At 42.8% G+C, this 16,716-nt stretch overlaps 1 protein-coding gene across 2 annotated transcripts in view; it reads left to right on the forward strand.

Annotated features, from left to right (window-relative positions):
• Positions 1–13,494, forward strand: part of ENPP3 (ectonucleotide pyrophosphatase/phosphodiesterase 3) — a 47,892-nt gene extending 34,398 nt beyond the window's left edge. For both annotated transcript variants that reach the window (XM_053381930.1, XM_053381931.1), the window contains exons 18-23: positions 219–373; positions 7,319–7,457; positions 8,350–8,427; positions 8,598–8,730; positions 11,394–11,550; positions 12,864–13,494. In XM_053381930.1, coding sequence (XP_053237905.1) covers positions 219–373; positions 7,319–7,457; positions 8,350–8,427; positions 8,598–8,730; positions 11,394–11,550; positions 12,864–13,034 — 833 coding nt within the window. In that variant the 3' untranslated portion in view covers positions 13,035–13,494. The remainder of the gene's footprint in view (positions 1–218; positions 374–7,318; positions 7,458–8,349; positions 8,428–8,597; positions 8,731–11,393; positions 11,551–12,863) is intronic.
• The last annotated feature ends 3,222 nt before the right edge of the window (positions 13,495–16,716 follow it).

A 16,716-nucleotide genomic window follows, 5' to 3' on the forward strand; every position in this document is an offset into this window, starting at 1 on the left:
ATATACCAGGCAGCATCTTGCCCAAATTTTCAAATAATCTTTATATCCATGCTCCCCTTTTCAAATTTATTGGAAAGCAAAGACTCTGAATAAACACATGTATTTCATCATAACTTCTCAAAAAGACTGTATTCAGTTGCTGCACACCCACCATCCCCCCTCCCCCCCCCAGGTCATCACATAAATGTGGAACTCAGTAATTATGGTTTATATTCTAGAGAAGACGTCCGAAGCTTCTAATTTGCCTTATGGTAGACCCAAAGTCTTACAGAAAGAGAATACCTATTGCCTCCTTCACCAGAATAAATATGTGAGTGGATACAGCCAAAACATCTGGATGCCACTATGGAGTTCATATACTGTCAACAAACCAGTAAGTTTTCAGATTTATATACCTTTTGAAGTGCAATGAAAGGCCATACACGGGGAAGGGCTATGGCAAAACTGCTCATTGCAGGAATGTCAGGCAGTTATCACTGTGTTTGTGTGTTTGTAAAATTGGCCAGGCCACAGCTGTTCAGACTGAGTGGTTGCTGGTCTGCTTTTGGGGGGGGGGGAGATGGTACTTAGTGTATGATCAGGGTTAGCAAATTGCCATTGGAAAAGCTGCAGCTTAATGGCAGAGCAACATTCTTAGCATGTGAAAGAATGCAATCCATAGATAGGGCCAGGAAAACCCCCAATATGAAACCCCAGAGAACTACTGCCAGCCACCTTGAGAGTCAGGTTAGGATCTGGGAGACCTGAGTTCAAATCCTGACTTAGCCATGAAAGCTCACTGGGTCACCTTGGGCCAGTCCTTGTGTCTAACCAACCTCTTAGAGTTGTTGTGAGAATGAAATGGCAGAGCGAGAGTCATGCATGCCACCTTGGACAAGGAAGATTCCACGAACCCCAGTTCACGCAATACTGTAGCAGCTGGGCAAGCCAAAACACCAAGCCCACATGAACTGGCACTGACAACCTGAGCAGCAGAACTTTATGATGCTGCAATATGTGTATTTTGCTTTTTGAGCTAGCAGGGGGAGCACTTCACCACTGGGAAGAAATTCAAAGGGGAGGAGAACAGAGGAATGAGTCACTGCTTGCAGCAGGACTCCTGTCCAACCTCCACCCTGGCATCAATAGTACCGGGTTATTCTGGTAGCTGAGAGAGAAGAGCGGCAAACACCAGGGAACAGCTTTTCCCAGATGGCAAGCAGCTTCTAATCCTCAGTGAAATTGCTGGACTGGAGATTCAGGAGACCCAAAAGGCTGTACTTTGTCATACAGTGCATAATTAACTTACAAGACACTGTGATGGCCTCTAGCTCAGATGGTTATGAAAGAGGATTAGACAAATCTGGGGGAGGTAATGTCTCTTAGTGGTTTTTAGCTTGTTTTTAGCTTGTTAGGTTTTTAGCTTGTTGTGGGGGAGGAAGGGAAAGGAGAATGTTAGCCGCTTTGAGACTCCTTAAAGGGAGTGAAAGGTGGGATATCAAATCCAAACTCCTCTTCTTCTTCTTCTTAGCTATCAAGGCAACATAGAGCCTCCCTTTTCAGAGGAAGTGTATCACTGAATGCTAGTTGCTGGTGGGACAACAGTGGAAGAAAGTTATTGCCTTCATGTCCTGCATGCATACTTCCCAGAGGCAATGTCCGGCCTGGCCACAGTGGGAAACAGCATTCCCTAGATGGACTTTTGAGCTGATCTTTTCTTATAATCCAGAAGTGGGAAACCTTTGGCCCCTTCCTGCTATGTCTTGATCAGAATCTTACACCTCTGGTATTCGTGAATTAATCTGGTGTGGGTTTACATAGAACATGGCTGGCTGATGCATCTCTGGCCTTCCAGATGTTGTTGAACTCCAGCTGTCATCAGGCCTTGCCAGCATGGCTAATGGTCTGGGACTATGGGAGCTGGAGTCCAACAACATCTGGAGTGGGGCACAGGCTTCTCACCCCCGATATGTTTACATTAGGAGAGATGCTTAAATAAGTGCATAGCCTCTCATTTTAAAAATTATTTTTGCACAATACACAGCTGGCTCAAACCTAAGTGAAAGGAATGTGTCTGTTTCTGCTGCTTCTCATCTCTGATAATAATCTCTTAAGGCTTGTTTTTTGGCGCAAGGAAAATGACCTCATTGCAGAGGGAGCTTTTTTTGGCATCCATTTATACTTAGACAGCACAGCAGTTCCACAACGTGAAGCATCTGTTGCCATACTTTAGGGAGCCTGCAGCGTGGGCAGAGTTGCTCCTGGGAGACCTTAGCCAGCCCAGAAAAGCCAGGTGGCATCATTGTGGTAAACATCAGAACCTAAGACCATAGGCCTGCCTAGTCCAGCCTCTCACACTGCCTAACCACCTGCCTAGTTAAACTGTGGAATTTGCTGTCACAAGGTACAGTGTTGGCCACCAATCTGGATGGCTTCAAAATGAGATTATATGAAGCTGTTAAAGCTATCAGTGACTGCTAGTAGTCATAATGGCTGTGGTGTACCACCAGTTCCAGATGAACACCCAAGTAGGGAGAGTGCCTGTTGCCTTCAGGTTCTGTTTGTGGGCTTCCCATGGGCATTGGGTTGGCCACATAGCTGGACTATAATAGCCCTTTGGCCTGGATCAGCAGGGCTGTCACAGTCTGGGTTACGGGCAGTCGGAGTCCTGGCTTGGTACGTCGGGGCTGGGAAGCAGGAATCAGCAGTCCAGGGTCAGCAGTCCAGGAGTCAGGAGGCCAAGAGTCCAAGGGTCAGGAAACCAGGAGTCAGGAAGCTGAGGGTCCAAGAGTCAGGATTCCAGGAGTCGGGAAGCCAAAGCACAGCTAGGTGGGTAGCATGTTGCCATGGCAAAGAGCCAGAGGGAAATGCTGGCCTTATATACTCCTCCTGGCCCTTGCCACCAGGTGCTACAAGTCTTCTGTCAAGCCTCACCTGTGAGGCCACACCTTGCCCTTCCAGGCCAAACTCAGGAAGGCCCTAGTCCTGCGAGGCCCTACCAGTCACAGGGCCCGGCTCCTGCACGCACTCCTGACAAGTTCCATGTTCTGAACCTCGCAAGCAGGGCAGGAGAGCAATTGCACTCTTCTGCTACTGTTCCCCCACAACTGGTATTCAGAAGCACACTCCCTCTCTGATCTGTGGCAAACAAAACATACAGCATTCCCACCCGGCCTTCCTCTTTCTGCCTCGGCTCTCCCCTTCCTTCTGATCATTACCAGCACTTGTGAATCAGCGAAGGAGAATTGGATCAAACTGCTTTTCTGACATTACAGTGGTACCCCGGGTTACATACGCTTCGGGTTACATACGCTTCAGGTTACAGACTCAGCTAACCCAGAAATATTACCTCAGGTTAAGAACTTTCCTTCAGGATGAGAACAGAAATCGTGCTCCGGTGGCGCGGCAGCAGCAGGAGGCCCCATTAGCTAAAGTGGTGCTTCAGGTTAAGAACAGTTTCAGGTTAAGAATGGACCTCCGGAACGAATTAAGTACTTAACCCGAGGTACCACTGTATCTGAGAGGACCCTAGAAGCGGTCCAGCAAAAGCAAATTTGCAGAGGTGGCACCAGAGGCTGCTGAGACCCCCTGCTTTAAACCGGATGCTTCTTTGGCCACCCTCCAAGCTTCCTGGTGGCACTTTCACATACATGCAGCTCTGTTTTGGTCCTTATATTCACTCCCACAGAAACCATTGCCACAGAGCAGGCAAATGAGATGAGAGTTTGGAGAGGGTGGGGAGTGAGGGCTTTATGGGGCTATATCCAGCTTGCTGACCAGGGGTTTACTACTCCAGTTTTTAAAAAGCAGCATTTCAATAGTGGTAGTTTTATTTTCAATCCATTTCCTAGTGATTCCCAACATAGAATTTACTTTTTCCTCACAGCACACATAATGTTTTACCACATCCTGAAGATGTATTTTTGATGGCAAATACAGTTCAATGTAACTTGATGCTATTTATTTATTTATTTATTTATTTTCAATTCACCAAGCCTGGAAAGAACCGTTTGTAGCTCTTCATCATTCCTTTTTGTCTTTACTACCCTGAATTATTTACAGAACCATTATCTGCAAATGTGGCTGTTTCACTGTTCACTCCTAACCTTAGAAACAAGATAAAAATCACCAGTCTTAATAGACACTGCCAGAGAAGTCAGAGAAGTTTCCTGCTTCTGATGTATTTAGTTTTTTTTTATGGTTGCCCTTAATGTTTTTAGTGACAATGTAATGTTTTAGCTAGATAATTTGAAGGGGTTTTTTTCCAACACAGTGGAGAAAATATTCTAGATAGAGGTTTACAATGCTTTTCATAAGATATGAAAAAGAAGCCAGCACTTCTTGAAGTGGGTGTGTACAAAGAGTTTTGATGCTGAGACAGCAATAAAAATGTCATTAGTTCTAGGAGTAAGGCCTTGAGTAGATGTTAAAACCTGATGGATACCAGTAACTGCTATCTGCCCTTGTTATCTTTCAACAAGAGAGAATAGTAGCCTCCAGATATACTAGTAGCCTTCTAAAAAGAAGGCTCACTAGTTATTTTCCAGCTCCTGCTGTGTGGTATTTGTTCTCCTTTTGCAGGCAGTGAAATCAAAAGAGCCTTAAAAGGAGATCCACATTATAGGATTTCTCTGGACTACCTGTTTATTCAGCATTCATACTGATTCACTTGTGCACTGTCAATCATTCATTCATCTCACTAATGCCAGTGTATTTCCCTGTCACTTTCCTAACTGCAAAAAGTCTGCTTCTTTTAAAAAGTGGATTAATTGCGTTAGGTGATAAAGCCCTTTAAGTCGCTTTAATCGTACAAGCCTAAATTTCCAGTATGTGTTTTAATCCCTTCTGCAAAATATTGCCAGACTAGAGGTGGCCACAATCAGGTTAGACCTACAAATGGAATGAAAATTATAGCAGAATCTCATGATAGACCAATTTTTGGTTACATGGAGATGTTTATACAATCCATTTTGATGAAGGAATACCACCATGAGGTGACATTTTCTGTTATTTTTTCCACAGTTACGTATTCTCTATCTATCTGCCTATATCTAGTTTGGCCCTTAAGCAACAGGGGCATTGAAGTACCAGTGTTGGCTCAGAAATCCATCCCATTATTTTTTTTGATAGCCAGCATATCCTGAGCTAGTCCCTTTAGGTTATAAAAAGCAGTTTGTCGTGAGTCAGTGAAATAGCAGAGTCAGTAGCCAGATTTCCTGAGGCAGTGATTTAGGGAAAAACTATGATTTTTCCCTCTGACTGTTGGCAAAGTTTATGAGGAAAAACCCACCTCCTGGATAGGAAAGATTTGGTTGTACCGAGTCACCAACCCCTCCTACACACACACACACACACACACACACACACACACACACACACTCTCTCTCTCTCTCTCTCTCATTCACTCACTCATAGACTCATTCACTCTTTTGAAAAGAAAGTAAACACCTTTGTGTTGCAGATTATTGAAATTGTCCTGCAGTGTATGACCCGTAATTGAGCCCCATGTCCTATTTTTTTGTCATGAATGTGGCCTGCCAGACCTCTTAGACTGGCCCTCAGGATTCTCCTCAGGCCACCCCAGCCCATACCTTGTGCTGGCTCTGCTCCATGTCATCTTCAAATGTTTTTTCCTGACTGAGATGTGCCTTTGACTCATGATAATGTCTCTTGCTTCCCTGCCTCACTGGGGATATGCATTATGTGTTGTGATGTGTTGTGTTGTGTGTGTATGTATATGTATGTATATATATATATATATATATATATATATATATATATATATATATGTCTGTGTAGTTGGACTGCAGTCTCCTCTACAAAAGCAAGAGTCCCATCTATTGCTCTGCCCACTTTCCTTTCTGGCCCCACGCACTTTTGGCTGGCCTATGTCCACCACTGACATGTGGCCCTCAGAAGGCTTTCCTACAAGGAGATTTGATTCATGGGATGCATACCACTTGGTTCCTCAACACTTGGTTACACTTCAGTTCCACGACTTTTCAGCTGAATGTCAGAAATCACCTCACTGAAAACTGTGGGCATTTGCTGTGGCATTGGACCATGTGGAAGTTCTGTCTATGGCTGTTGCTTCATGTTGGGTCATTCACACATGCCACTCATTCCTGGATTCATGAGTCTGGTATAGAAATACGGCTAGTTGGATGAGATTTTGAAAATGGGCCCATAACTGGTTGGTTTTTTTTAAAGTGCTGTATAAAGATAAAAAGGGTATTGAAGAACATCTGAACTGAGTAGGGTTTACATCTCTGGATCAATGAGTTTGTGGGATCTTTTTTTTTTTAAATGCCTTATTTATATATTTTCTTTTTTTCCTTATAACGCTTAAGAAACACCAACACCACCCCTGGAAGTGGCTGGGTGATGGCCTGGCAGTCAAAAGCAACTGCTTCCAAATGCTGTAGTTAAAAGTCCCACAAAATGCAAATAAATTATGCCTCTTGACACATTGATTACTGTTTCCTGTTTAAAGCATGCTCTTCTTACCAAAGGCAGTGACTGTACTTTTCCTCTCAGTCTGACCTACCATGCAGCTTGAACTAAGCATTATAAGAGACACTAGGCTGCCACTACTTTGCTTGCTGGTCTCTGCTTCTCATCAACTGACTGTTGGCTGGGTGTGTGTGGTGGGGCTGGGGGTGGCAGAGTAAGGCACAGCCCAATGACACAATGTTAAAGAAAATACCTAAGGAAAGGCACAGAACAGCAGAAATTCGGTGTCTCTGGCCCCATCTTTTAAAACTCTAAGATAAAGGTTGGGTTGTTATTTTTTTTAAATCATCTGAAAGTATTTCTGCTATAAGTTGAGGAAACACAATTAACACATTGCCTTACTTGTTAAATTTGTTTTTGTTTCTTTATTGTTTCTACACTGACTGACAGAGGTCCTGGGGTTCCCTATGGGAGGTTTTCCCCCAGTCCTACCTGCAGATCTTGAACCAAAGGAGGCCAGGAAGGCATACATGATGCAATCTCTGTGAAGCTCCAGTTTGAGTCACACATCTTAACTTGTTGATTAGAGCCAAGAGGGCAAATGCCTTGCATCTTTAATCCAAAAGCTGCTTTGATCTTTGCTGCAACTGCTTTACATTGGGCTGACTTCCCCTCCTTCCTCCCCATCCATTATCAAAATGCTGAAGGACCAAGGAATAAACAGACTGGAAAGAAGGGCTAAAGTCCATTTCTATTTTTAGCACGGACATGATTCATTATAAAAATAGGAAAAGAAAGAATCAATGAAAGCTAGGCTAGGAAGTCACAAAACTGTAGGTTAGCCACGACTGTGGGTGTAATACTCTCTCTTTCCCCCCCTTCCCAGGCGGGAGATGCATCTTCTCTTCCTCCCCCTGCTCCAGACTGTCTGCGGCCTGATGTTAGAATCCCTGAAGCTAAGAGCCAAAACTGCTCCAACTACCAGCCAGACCTGAACATCACCCACGGTTTCCTCTACCCTCCCAGTTAGTAGTGCTCTTTATATAGAAAAGATCATAATGTTGTAATCGGCTGGATGTGGCTGAGTGTTTAAAAACATATACACAGCACTGAAACAACCCACTGGGGATAAGCATGGCATTAAAAAGGGAGAGAGGGGTATTTCAGTGGTGTTTCTTTTGTGAAAGAATAGCTTTGCTATATTATAGTCACTGCCTTCTGTAGTACCAGACCACAAGGCTCCTCAAGACATAGTTAAATATTTTTCTTCAACAGGCTTAGATTTACATTGAGTAAAGAGATATGTAAACGTTGCATGGAAAGGAATCTGTTAGAAACCAGGCTCACGGTGATTCATTTGCACATAACATGGAGACATGGCTTGTTTTAACCATGCTTTGTTCATTGTACAACGAGGCAAGCAAACAAGCCACAGATTGTTTCTCCAAAGCTTGGTTTGTTTTCCAGTTGCTGCTGCCTTGTGCCTCTCTAGCTTGGTGAGCGTCTGAGGTGAGGTTGCCAAGCAAACCATTTTAAAGCAAGATAGTTGGCTTCTGGCACAACACCAGATAATAGTTAAAACAAGCCATGGTTCATAAGCCAACAACAAACCATGGCATCTCATTGTGCTTTGTTGCCAGAAAACCAATCATGGGAAGGGGCATGGCTGGCTGGCTGAAACCCTGAAGAGAAGAATTTCACACTTTTGCTGCAGGGTCCACGTGTATCTTTCTGTTACCACTATGTTTGATCCTATGTTTTCATGCAAGAGGGAAGAAAGGGTATTAAATAATAAAATTTAAGAGGTATTTTAATGAATAGATCCACCAGAATCGTAAACAAAATTGTGCTCAGCTTAAAATAATTTTGGTTTAGTTTTCATGATTTACAAACTATTAATCCCATTTTTTCCCACAGACTTCAATTCAACTGCAGATGAACAATATGATGCTTTACTTACCAGCAACATTGTTCCCATGTACAAAGAATTCAAAAGTAAGTGCTGATAATGGCCAACACTTTGATAGTGCATTATTTACCTGAGAGTTTATGCTTACATTCTTGCCTCTTCTGGTCTGTGTGGTCATGAGACAGAGAAGCCATACTGATTCAGCATAACAGTTCCCCTTGTAGCTGATTCTATCTCACTGTACTTTCAATTGCAGGATTATGGGATTACTTGCATAATACACTACTTCCAAAATATGCTACAGAGAGAAATGGGCTAAATGTGATCAGTGGGCCTATTTTTGATTATAATAGTGATGGACACTTTGATTCCCTTGACATTATTACACAGTAAGTAAAGAAAAAAGGTAACCAATTTAAATGTTAGCATGTGGCACAAGTTTCATTTTTATTTATTCATTTAAATCACTTATATCCCACTGTTCTGTCAAGCATCACAGAGTGGCTTACAAACAATAGCCAGTCTGCCATCTGCTCAGGGTTTCCCAAACTTGGGTCTCCAGCTGTTTTTGGACTACAACTCCCATCATCCCTAGCTAGCAGAACCAGTGGTCAGGGATGATGGGAACTGTAGACCATAAACAGCTGGAAACCTAAGTCTGGGAAACCCCATGCTAGATTTTAAGCGAGTTGCAGCAGGTTCTCAGTCACAAGTCAGCCAAGAAATCAAGTTATACCATGTAGAATGACTGGCTGTATGTGGGCCAGCTGATACCAACATCTGGCTTGAAAAGAATAGACAGGTGTTTTGGCAAGGCAGCTGCGGCAATGCCTCTCCAAAGGGGTATAGGAGAATGTGATGCTAATGTCCAATACAAAGATGAAGGTCTACCAGGCTTGTATGTTGAGCACACTGTTTTATGGAAGTGAGTTGTGGGCACTGCCAGGAGCGACACCTCAATGCCTTCCACATGTGCTGCATTTGGAGGATTTGGGGCATCACATTCCCACCATGTTCACATTCTTGTCTCAACGACATCTACACTGGCTTAGTCATGTCCACAGAATGGAAGATGGCAGGATCCCTGAGGACGTGCTGTATGGGGAGCTGGCTTCAGGCACCAGGCCCATTGGCAGAACAGTTCTGCATTACAAAGATGTCTGCAAACATGACGTGAAGGCTGGCAACATTCACCTCACCATGTGAGAATCCCTTGTAGACGACTGCAGTGCCTGGAGACAGACAATCAGTTTGTACATCCATAGCAGTGACCAGAGGAGGGATGGCTGCTGGAAGGAGCGCAGAGAGAAGAAACGCCATGGTGCATCTGCAGCAGCACAACTGGACGCCTTTAATCTGGCCCTGCTGCAACAAAACATGTCTCTCCTATTTTGGTCTCTACAGTCACAGCAGGCACTGCAACTCTCCAGCAGTTTGACTTCACCTCCAAAGACACACTCCTCCATTGTCTCTCGAGACAAATGGATGCCAACAATCCAATGTGGGCTGGCTGATACCAGCATCTGGCTTGAATAGAATAGAATAATTCCAGCCTCACTCCCTGGATCTTTCCTCTGGGAACAACAGCTGCATTGCTGATCACAATTTACCTACAAATCGGGGGGCCAACTTGAATGAAATATTGTGGGGGCCCAGCCAAGCCCCACCCCACATATTTGATCACATGACGCAGTTGATGGGAATGCCCATCAACTTTGTGGGGGCCTGGCCCCCTCAAATATTTTATTGTGGGGGCTGAAGTCCCCATGGCCCCTAGGAGTTAGCTCCTATGCTGCAAATTGATGATGATGATGATGATGATGATGATGATGATAATAATAATAATAATTTATACCCCACCCATCTGGCCGGGCCTCCCCTGCCACTCTGGGCAGCTTCCAATAAAATATTAAAATACAGTAATGCATCAAACATTAAAAGCTTCCCTAAACAGGTCTGCCTTCAGATGTCTTCTGGAGTATGGAGTTCTGCTGATCTGTTTGATATGCTCTCTAATGGACCCAGGATAATTTCTTGCCAGCTGCCAGTTTTGTAAAGAATATTTGCAAGTTCTGGGCAGTTTGGCTATGCAAATAGGTTTATGGTCCGGGTTTTACTGGATTTGCTGTTTTCTAGGCTAGACTTGATGCCACATTTTTCAAATATGGTTTGGACAGAGGGAAAGAATTTCTGCCACAATGTAGGTGGATGGATGAGATGACAGACTAGAGCTTCCTTCCAGTCAAAGGGCTTTAATATCCTGTCAGCCACACTGTGCTGTTTAAAAGCTTTTATAAACAGATCAAAATCTGTACAAAGTTAGTCATGGCAAGATAACCCTACCCACTTTTTGAAGAGAGAGCTCATACAGGAATTACCCTGTGCATTAAGGGACTGCATTTGCATGAATATCTGTGACACTGCTTCAGTTTCAGCTAATGGAATCTTCTTTGTATGATTGATAGGAAAACTAATTCCAGGGGCATCAGAATTTCACTCTCACAGTTCCTTTTCAATTATTGTTTCTTGTTAAATGTTAATACAGTTTCAACTAAAAAAATAGAAAATCAGTGAAATGCAATGAAAAGGCAGAAGTTTATTCTTTCAGCCTTTTGACCCCAGATACAACCATGCACATCAAAGGAATTATCCAATCTAAAAAACTGCTAAAATTGTATGCCTTTGTTGGTTAAAATTTTGGACAGAATATCAATCCACATTGATTCACAATTGCAGTCCCATACCCACTTGCCTCAAGTAAACCCAACTGAATTAAATGGGAGTTACTTCTGAGTAAATATGTACAGGATTGTGCTGTAAGTTACTGAAACTGAAAATTGCTGGTTAGGCATATGCAGTATCTCTTTTGCAACAGACAGTGTAATCCTACCTAACGAGTGCTGATTTCCTTCTGCTTCCAGTTATGCAGCTATTCTCCATAATATTTCCACAGGGTAGGTAGTTGTAATTTCATTGAATGAAATGGTGTGAATATAATTTTATAAAAAGTATAGATTTTGGTAAACAGCCTTTAATTGATCTCCTTTCACAGGCATGTAGGCAATTCACAGATTCCCATCCCAACCCATTACTTTGTTGTACTGACTAGCTGTGAGGACCAAGCCAACACCCCACTGAGTTGCTCAGGCTCGCTGAGTGTCCTGCCCTTCATCCTTCCTCATCGGCCCGACAACTCTGAGAGCTGTGGTGTAAGTATAACATTATTCACTTCACATGCCCCTGCTCTTCGTATTGGAGATGCAGTTTCTACAAATGCGGCCATCTGAGAAGTCTTTAGTGTCCAGTAAAAATCCAACACAAGGCCTAGCCTAAGAGATCATTCCAATTGACTCTCAACTTACTGTTATTCAGACCACTTGTGACATAGTGGATAAGAGACTAAGGACTTATCTACACCTCCATTTTCCCACCGCTTTTCCCCAGGGAAAGCCAATCTTTAGTGCTGAATTGGTACAAACAGCAATTGGGTTTTAAGTGGATTGCTATTTGTTCTAATTTATCACTAAAGTGCAGATTTCCCAGGGGAAAACACATCTGGAGGGCTACAATTCCCCAATTCCTGTGTTAGTATATATGCATGAAAGTCAGAAATGCAGTTTTGAATAAGCAGGACTTAGATTTTTAAATGGTTGCTGAAGAAGAGTTCTGCCAGTTGTGAACAGATGTAATTTATCTGAAGTGCATTGCCATCTCTTGCTTGGTTTATCCTATTTCTTGACTGTGGGCATCCTGGGACATGCTGTCAAATTCTGCTCTCCAGTGAAATTGACACAGCTGGCAAAAAAGCATTATCAGTTATGCCTCCCCATCACAATGCCCTAGTGCTGGTTTATAAAGTAATACTTTCCTTTTGAAAAAGCACCAAGGCGACATTGATGGAATTGGACAAGGCTTTTTTGCATCATTTAGTCACAGGACAAGGTAAGCCACATATAATTGGGCGTGCTTTGTAAGCGACTTCTCCTCCTCTAGCTGGAGTGGCTGTGGTGGCATTTAAAATGAGAAAAGCATAACAGCTGGGTGATAGTAATGCACAGTATCCAGAGTGAAGATATGCTGCTCAGTGGCTGTTCAAAGCATCTGAAAATGTGTATATGATTTCTGCTCCGAGGGTCAGCACCTGGCATACTAACTAGGTAGTGCCAATAGCTGAAGTAAAAAAAGAGTAGTTTTTGCTTGTAGCATTTGCCTTCAGCCTACCCCTCCCTCTTCCCAAATATGGCATAAAGGACTTGCTGTGTTTGTTCATTCTGATAAGTCATAGCTCATTGTACTGTTGTAAGGAAACTGTTAAAAGATAGTGAACAAGTTCCAAGGGCAAAGGAAACATTCAGCAGATTGCCATGGCCTAGTTACCCCAGTCCACAGTGACAGAAATTTAATTAGGGAAAATAATAAAGTTGTAAGGCATTTGTATGCAGAAATTCCTTCCACTACTGCAACATTGTTGTTTTGCCTGTTGATGCACAATTGAAGTTCTTGTGTTTGTTTGCTTTGTCAGGAAGGGCAGCCGGAATCACTGTGGGTTGAAGAAAGAATTCAGACTCATACAGCTCGTGTCCGTGATGTGGAGCTTCTGACGGGTCTGGATTTCTACCCAGAGAGAAATCAACCTCTGCCCGAAATCCTACAACTGAAGACATTTTTGCCAATATTTACAACTCTTTTTTAATGAATGTGTGTAATTTATTAGGTCTTGTTAAAATGGTTCCTTCCTTGCCAGTTGGAAGATCCCAGAACACAAACCAATGCATGTTTGCTTGGAAGCAGGGATGCGAGGATATGACAATTTCATTTCTTATTTTTCTCCAATCTTAAATTGGGTTCTCCACATTTTGCAACAATTTGCTATTTTTCTTTAAAAAAAAAAAACCTCATGAAACTTCATCACATTTTAGTTCAAACATTTTTATAAACAGTTTTGACTCATGTACACATTTTGCAAGCAATTCCCCCCTAATACAATGCATTTTTGTAAACATTGTTTGGTTGGAGAACTACAATGGAAAATTCAGATAAGGGTGAATTGGAATGGATAAGCTGTATTTCGATATTGTTTGACAGATTGGGCTTTAAATAAACAAACAAACAAACATGCAATGTATACTGGATCAAATTTATCTTCAATCCTTTCTCAGAAGTCAGTCACTTGTGTATTCAGTGGGAATGAGTATGTTTAAGATTTCAGCCTCAATTACAGATCTTCAGGCGATTAGGGTAGTAAATGACGACAGGAAAAATCTCTTCCAGCATTCCTGTAGCTCCATGGTCCACGTGTTTTCCTGGAATTTCTCCCTCCCTCCCTCTCTCTTTTGATGGTGCAAGGACTTCAGACTACATGAAACTACTGAATTGAACTTTTAACATATGAATAAAATAAAATCTAAAGGTTTAAAAGCATTTCGTATATAATAATAGAATGTGCCACTGAAATTATGAACAGGAACAAACTTGCAAAAGAAAGAAAGAAAGAGTTTCAGCTGCTGTCAAGAATATTGCTACATGTTATTGTGTTATCACGAGGGGCTGCACGCCTGTTCACTTCACTTGCCAGCACCACCAGATTTGGGTATTTCCTAATCAGGACTCAGTCCCAACCCTTTAGCTGCAATATAGGGGCTAAAATGCCACTTTGCTGAGAAGTTGTCCAGCTATGCAACTGAATTCTTCAGTGTACAGATTCATATGCAGAGCTGTCGATTTTTGAGTTGGCATTCAACCCTTAAAGAGTAGCTTCTTTGAGTGCTGTATTAACCTTGAAAGCTTAATTATTGTCAGGAGATGAGCACAAATCCATAAACATGAGTGCATACAGTGAACAGGCAGAAATTTCCCCCAACCCTGTGAGCTGTGTATGGTTGAGGACTACTTACTAATGGGAAAAGTTTTCTGTTGACGTCTGTGTCAGGGAGACCCAGCCCCTCAATCTCACTTTTATAAACACAAGCTTAGGTATCTGTGCTTTGCTAATTTTCTGCCACCAATATTTACTCAAAAAACCATTGTAGCTTGTGTAGAAGGCTTAGGCATGAGATGGACACCTACACAAGAGACAGGATGAACTTTAAACAAAGATTGTTGGTTTATTAAGGTGGGTGCTAGGCTTATAAGGGGATATAGAGATCTACGTTCAGGTCTTAAAGTGGCTTGATGCCACTAGTTTTTTGCCGGTTTTTACCTCCGGCCAAATTCCTTAAACCTCTAGCCCAGCCAAATACTTCCACAACCCAGTGCAACTACTGGGGATCCTCTGCCTTTGTAAAATTTCTCCTGGCTGCTTGGAGAGTTCAGCTAACTTTAGAACACTGCTTACTGGTAAGACATTTAAAAAGACAGCCTTTTAGACCAACTCAGTTACTTCCTCCCTGATCCAGACCCTGCTTAATAAATACTCAAATTGGCTGTGCCTCTCTCCTCTCAGAATGCTAAACAGCTTTGTGCAATATCGTAACAGCACAAGGCTTTAGACAGTCTCTGTTGTAAGGGGCAGGCTAAAAGAGCCTGCTTAGACCATTTGTTGCACAACTCTTGCAAGGCAGGCCAGTCACATCTCTCAAATGATCCAGAAATCACTGCCACTACTCCCCTCTTAACCTCTACAGAGTAAAGTCTGGGAGGTCAAAGAAGCAGACACAGCAAACCCTGTGCTGCTTAGTCAATCCCTCTCAGTTTACTCAGGGAGCTCACTGTCTTTCCCCAAGATCAGAATGACTTGCTTTTCTCTATCAACCTGCATTTCCTAAGAACTTCAAGGCTTAGGCTCCTGAGAGGTTTCCCCCAACCCTGTGAGCTAGCAGCATTGCAGCAAGACACCACTTGTCAAATTATATAACATTTATTAGGCATAAAAAAGACAAGGGAGAGCACAAAGGGTACAGAGCAAAATCCTGAAAAATAAAAGGAAATCTTTAACTCAGACATACCTGTGCTCACCATATATTTGAAGCACTATGATTCTATTTTAGGCTTCCCCTAAAGAATTCTAGGGGCTGTAGTTTGCTAAAGATGCTGAGAGTTGTTTGGAGACCGCTGTTCCCCTCCAGCAGCTGTAATCCCCAATGTTCTCTGGGAAGAGGGATTGCTTGTTAAACCTCTCTTCTATTAACCGCTCCCCCCCCAAAAAAAAAATCTGGAAGAAAATGTGGACACCATCAGGTATCAGGAAAGGAAAATAGCTTAGTGGTAGAACATGTGTGCTGCTGATAATGCCAAGGTTGCAGGTTCAATACCCGCAAGGGACAACTGCATATTCCTGCATTGAGGGAGGTTGGACTAGATGATCCTCAGAGTCCCTTCCAATTCTATGATTCTATGTGCTTTGCATGCAGAAGATCCCACTTTCAATCACTGGCATCTACAGGTAATAATGGGAGACCCAACCTGCCTGAAACCCCACAGAGTTGCTGCCAGTTGCTGCTTAGGGCCCCACTCTCTTGGGGGCCCCACAAAAAATTAAAGGGGAAAAAAACACTGGATGTATATTTCCAAAATATAAGATAAAAAACAAATACATTAAAACCTACATACAGCAACAGTGTTTTGTGTTGTGCAGGCTCCTATGATGTAAGTAATGGGCCTATAAATTACCATATAGCAGGGATGTCCAACAAGTCGATCATGATATATTGGTTGATTGCGGAGTGTCCCTGGTCGATCTTGGTTGATCGCGGGACCCTGATAACCGCCCCCCTAAAAAAACCAAGTTTGGCTCACCCTCCCCCCCCCAAAAAAGCTCAACAACTCTGGTCAATCCAATGGGTAGATCACTGCCAGTATTTTTTACAGTGGCAGTAGATCTCAGTCTCTTGGAAGTTGGATGTGCCTGCCATATAGCATATATTCAACACAAAAAAACAGTGACAATTTGTTGTTGACAAAGGACAGCTGGACATATAAAGGGCCCCATTACCTTCAGTAGTTTAGGGCCTCAGCAAACCTAAATCCATTACAGAGATAATAGTGAACGAGATGAACCAGTGGTCTGACACAGCTTCCCATGCCTATACTGGGCTTTCCACTGTGTAAATAGATAATAATAATAATAATAATAATAATAATAATAATAATAATAATTTTATTATTTATACCCCACCCATCTGGCTGGGTTTCCCCAGCCACTCTGGGTGGCTTACATCACATATAAAAAATAGCAAAACGTTAGACATCAAAATCTTCCTGATACAGGGTTGCCTTCAGATGTCTTCTAAAAGTCAGATAGTTGTTTATTTCCTTGACATCTGATGGGAGGGCATTCCACAGGGTGGGTGCCACTACTGAAAAGGCCCTTTGCCTGCTTCCCTGTGAGGGAACTGCCAGAAGGCCCTTGGAGGAGGACCTCAGCTGAACGATGGGGT

The sequence above is a fragment of the Podarcis raffonei genome, chromosome 3 (genome assembly GCF_027172205.1).
Source record: "Podarcis raffonei isolate rPodRaf1 chromosome 3, rPodRaf1.pri, whole genome shotgun sequence".
In the NCBI taxonomy this organism is placed as follows: Eukaryota; Metazoa; Chordata; class Lepidosauria; order Squamata; family Lacertidae; genus Podarcis; species Podarcis raffonei.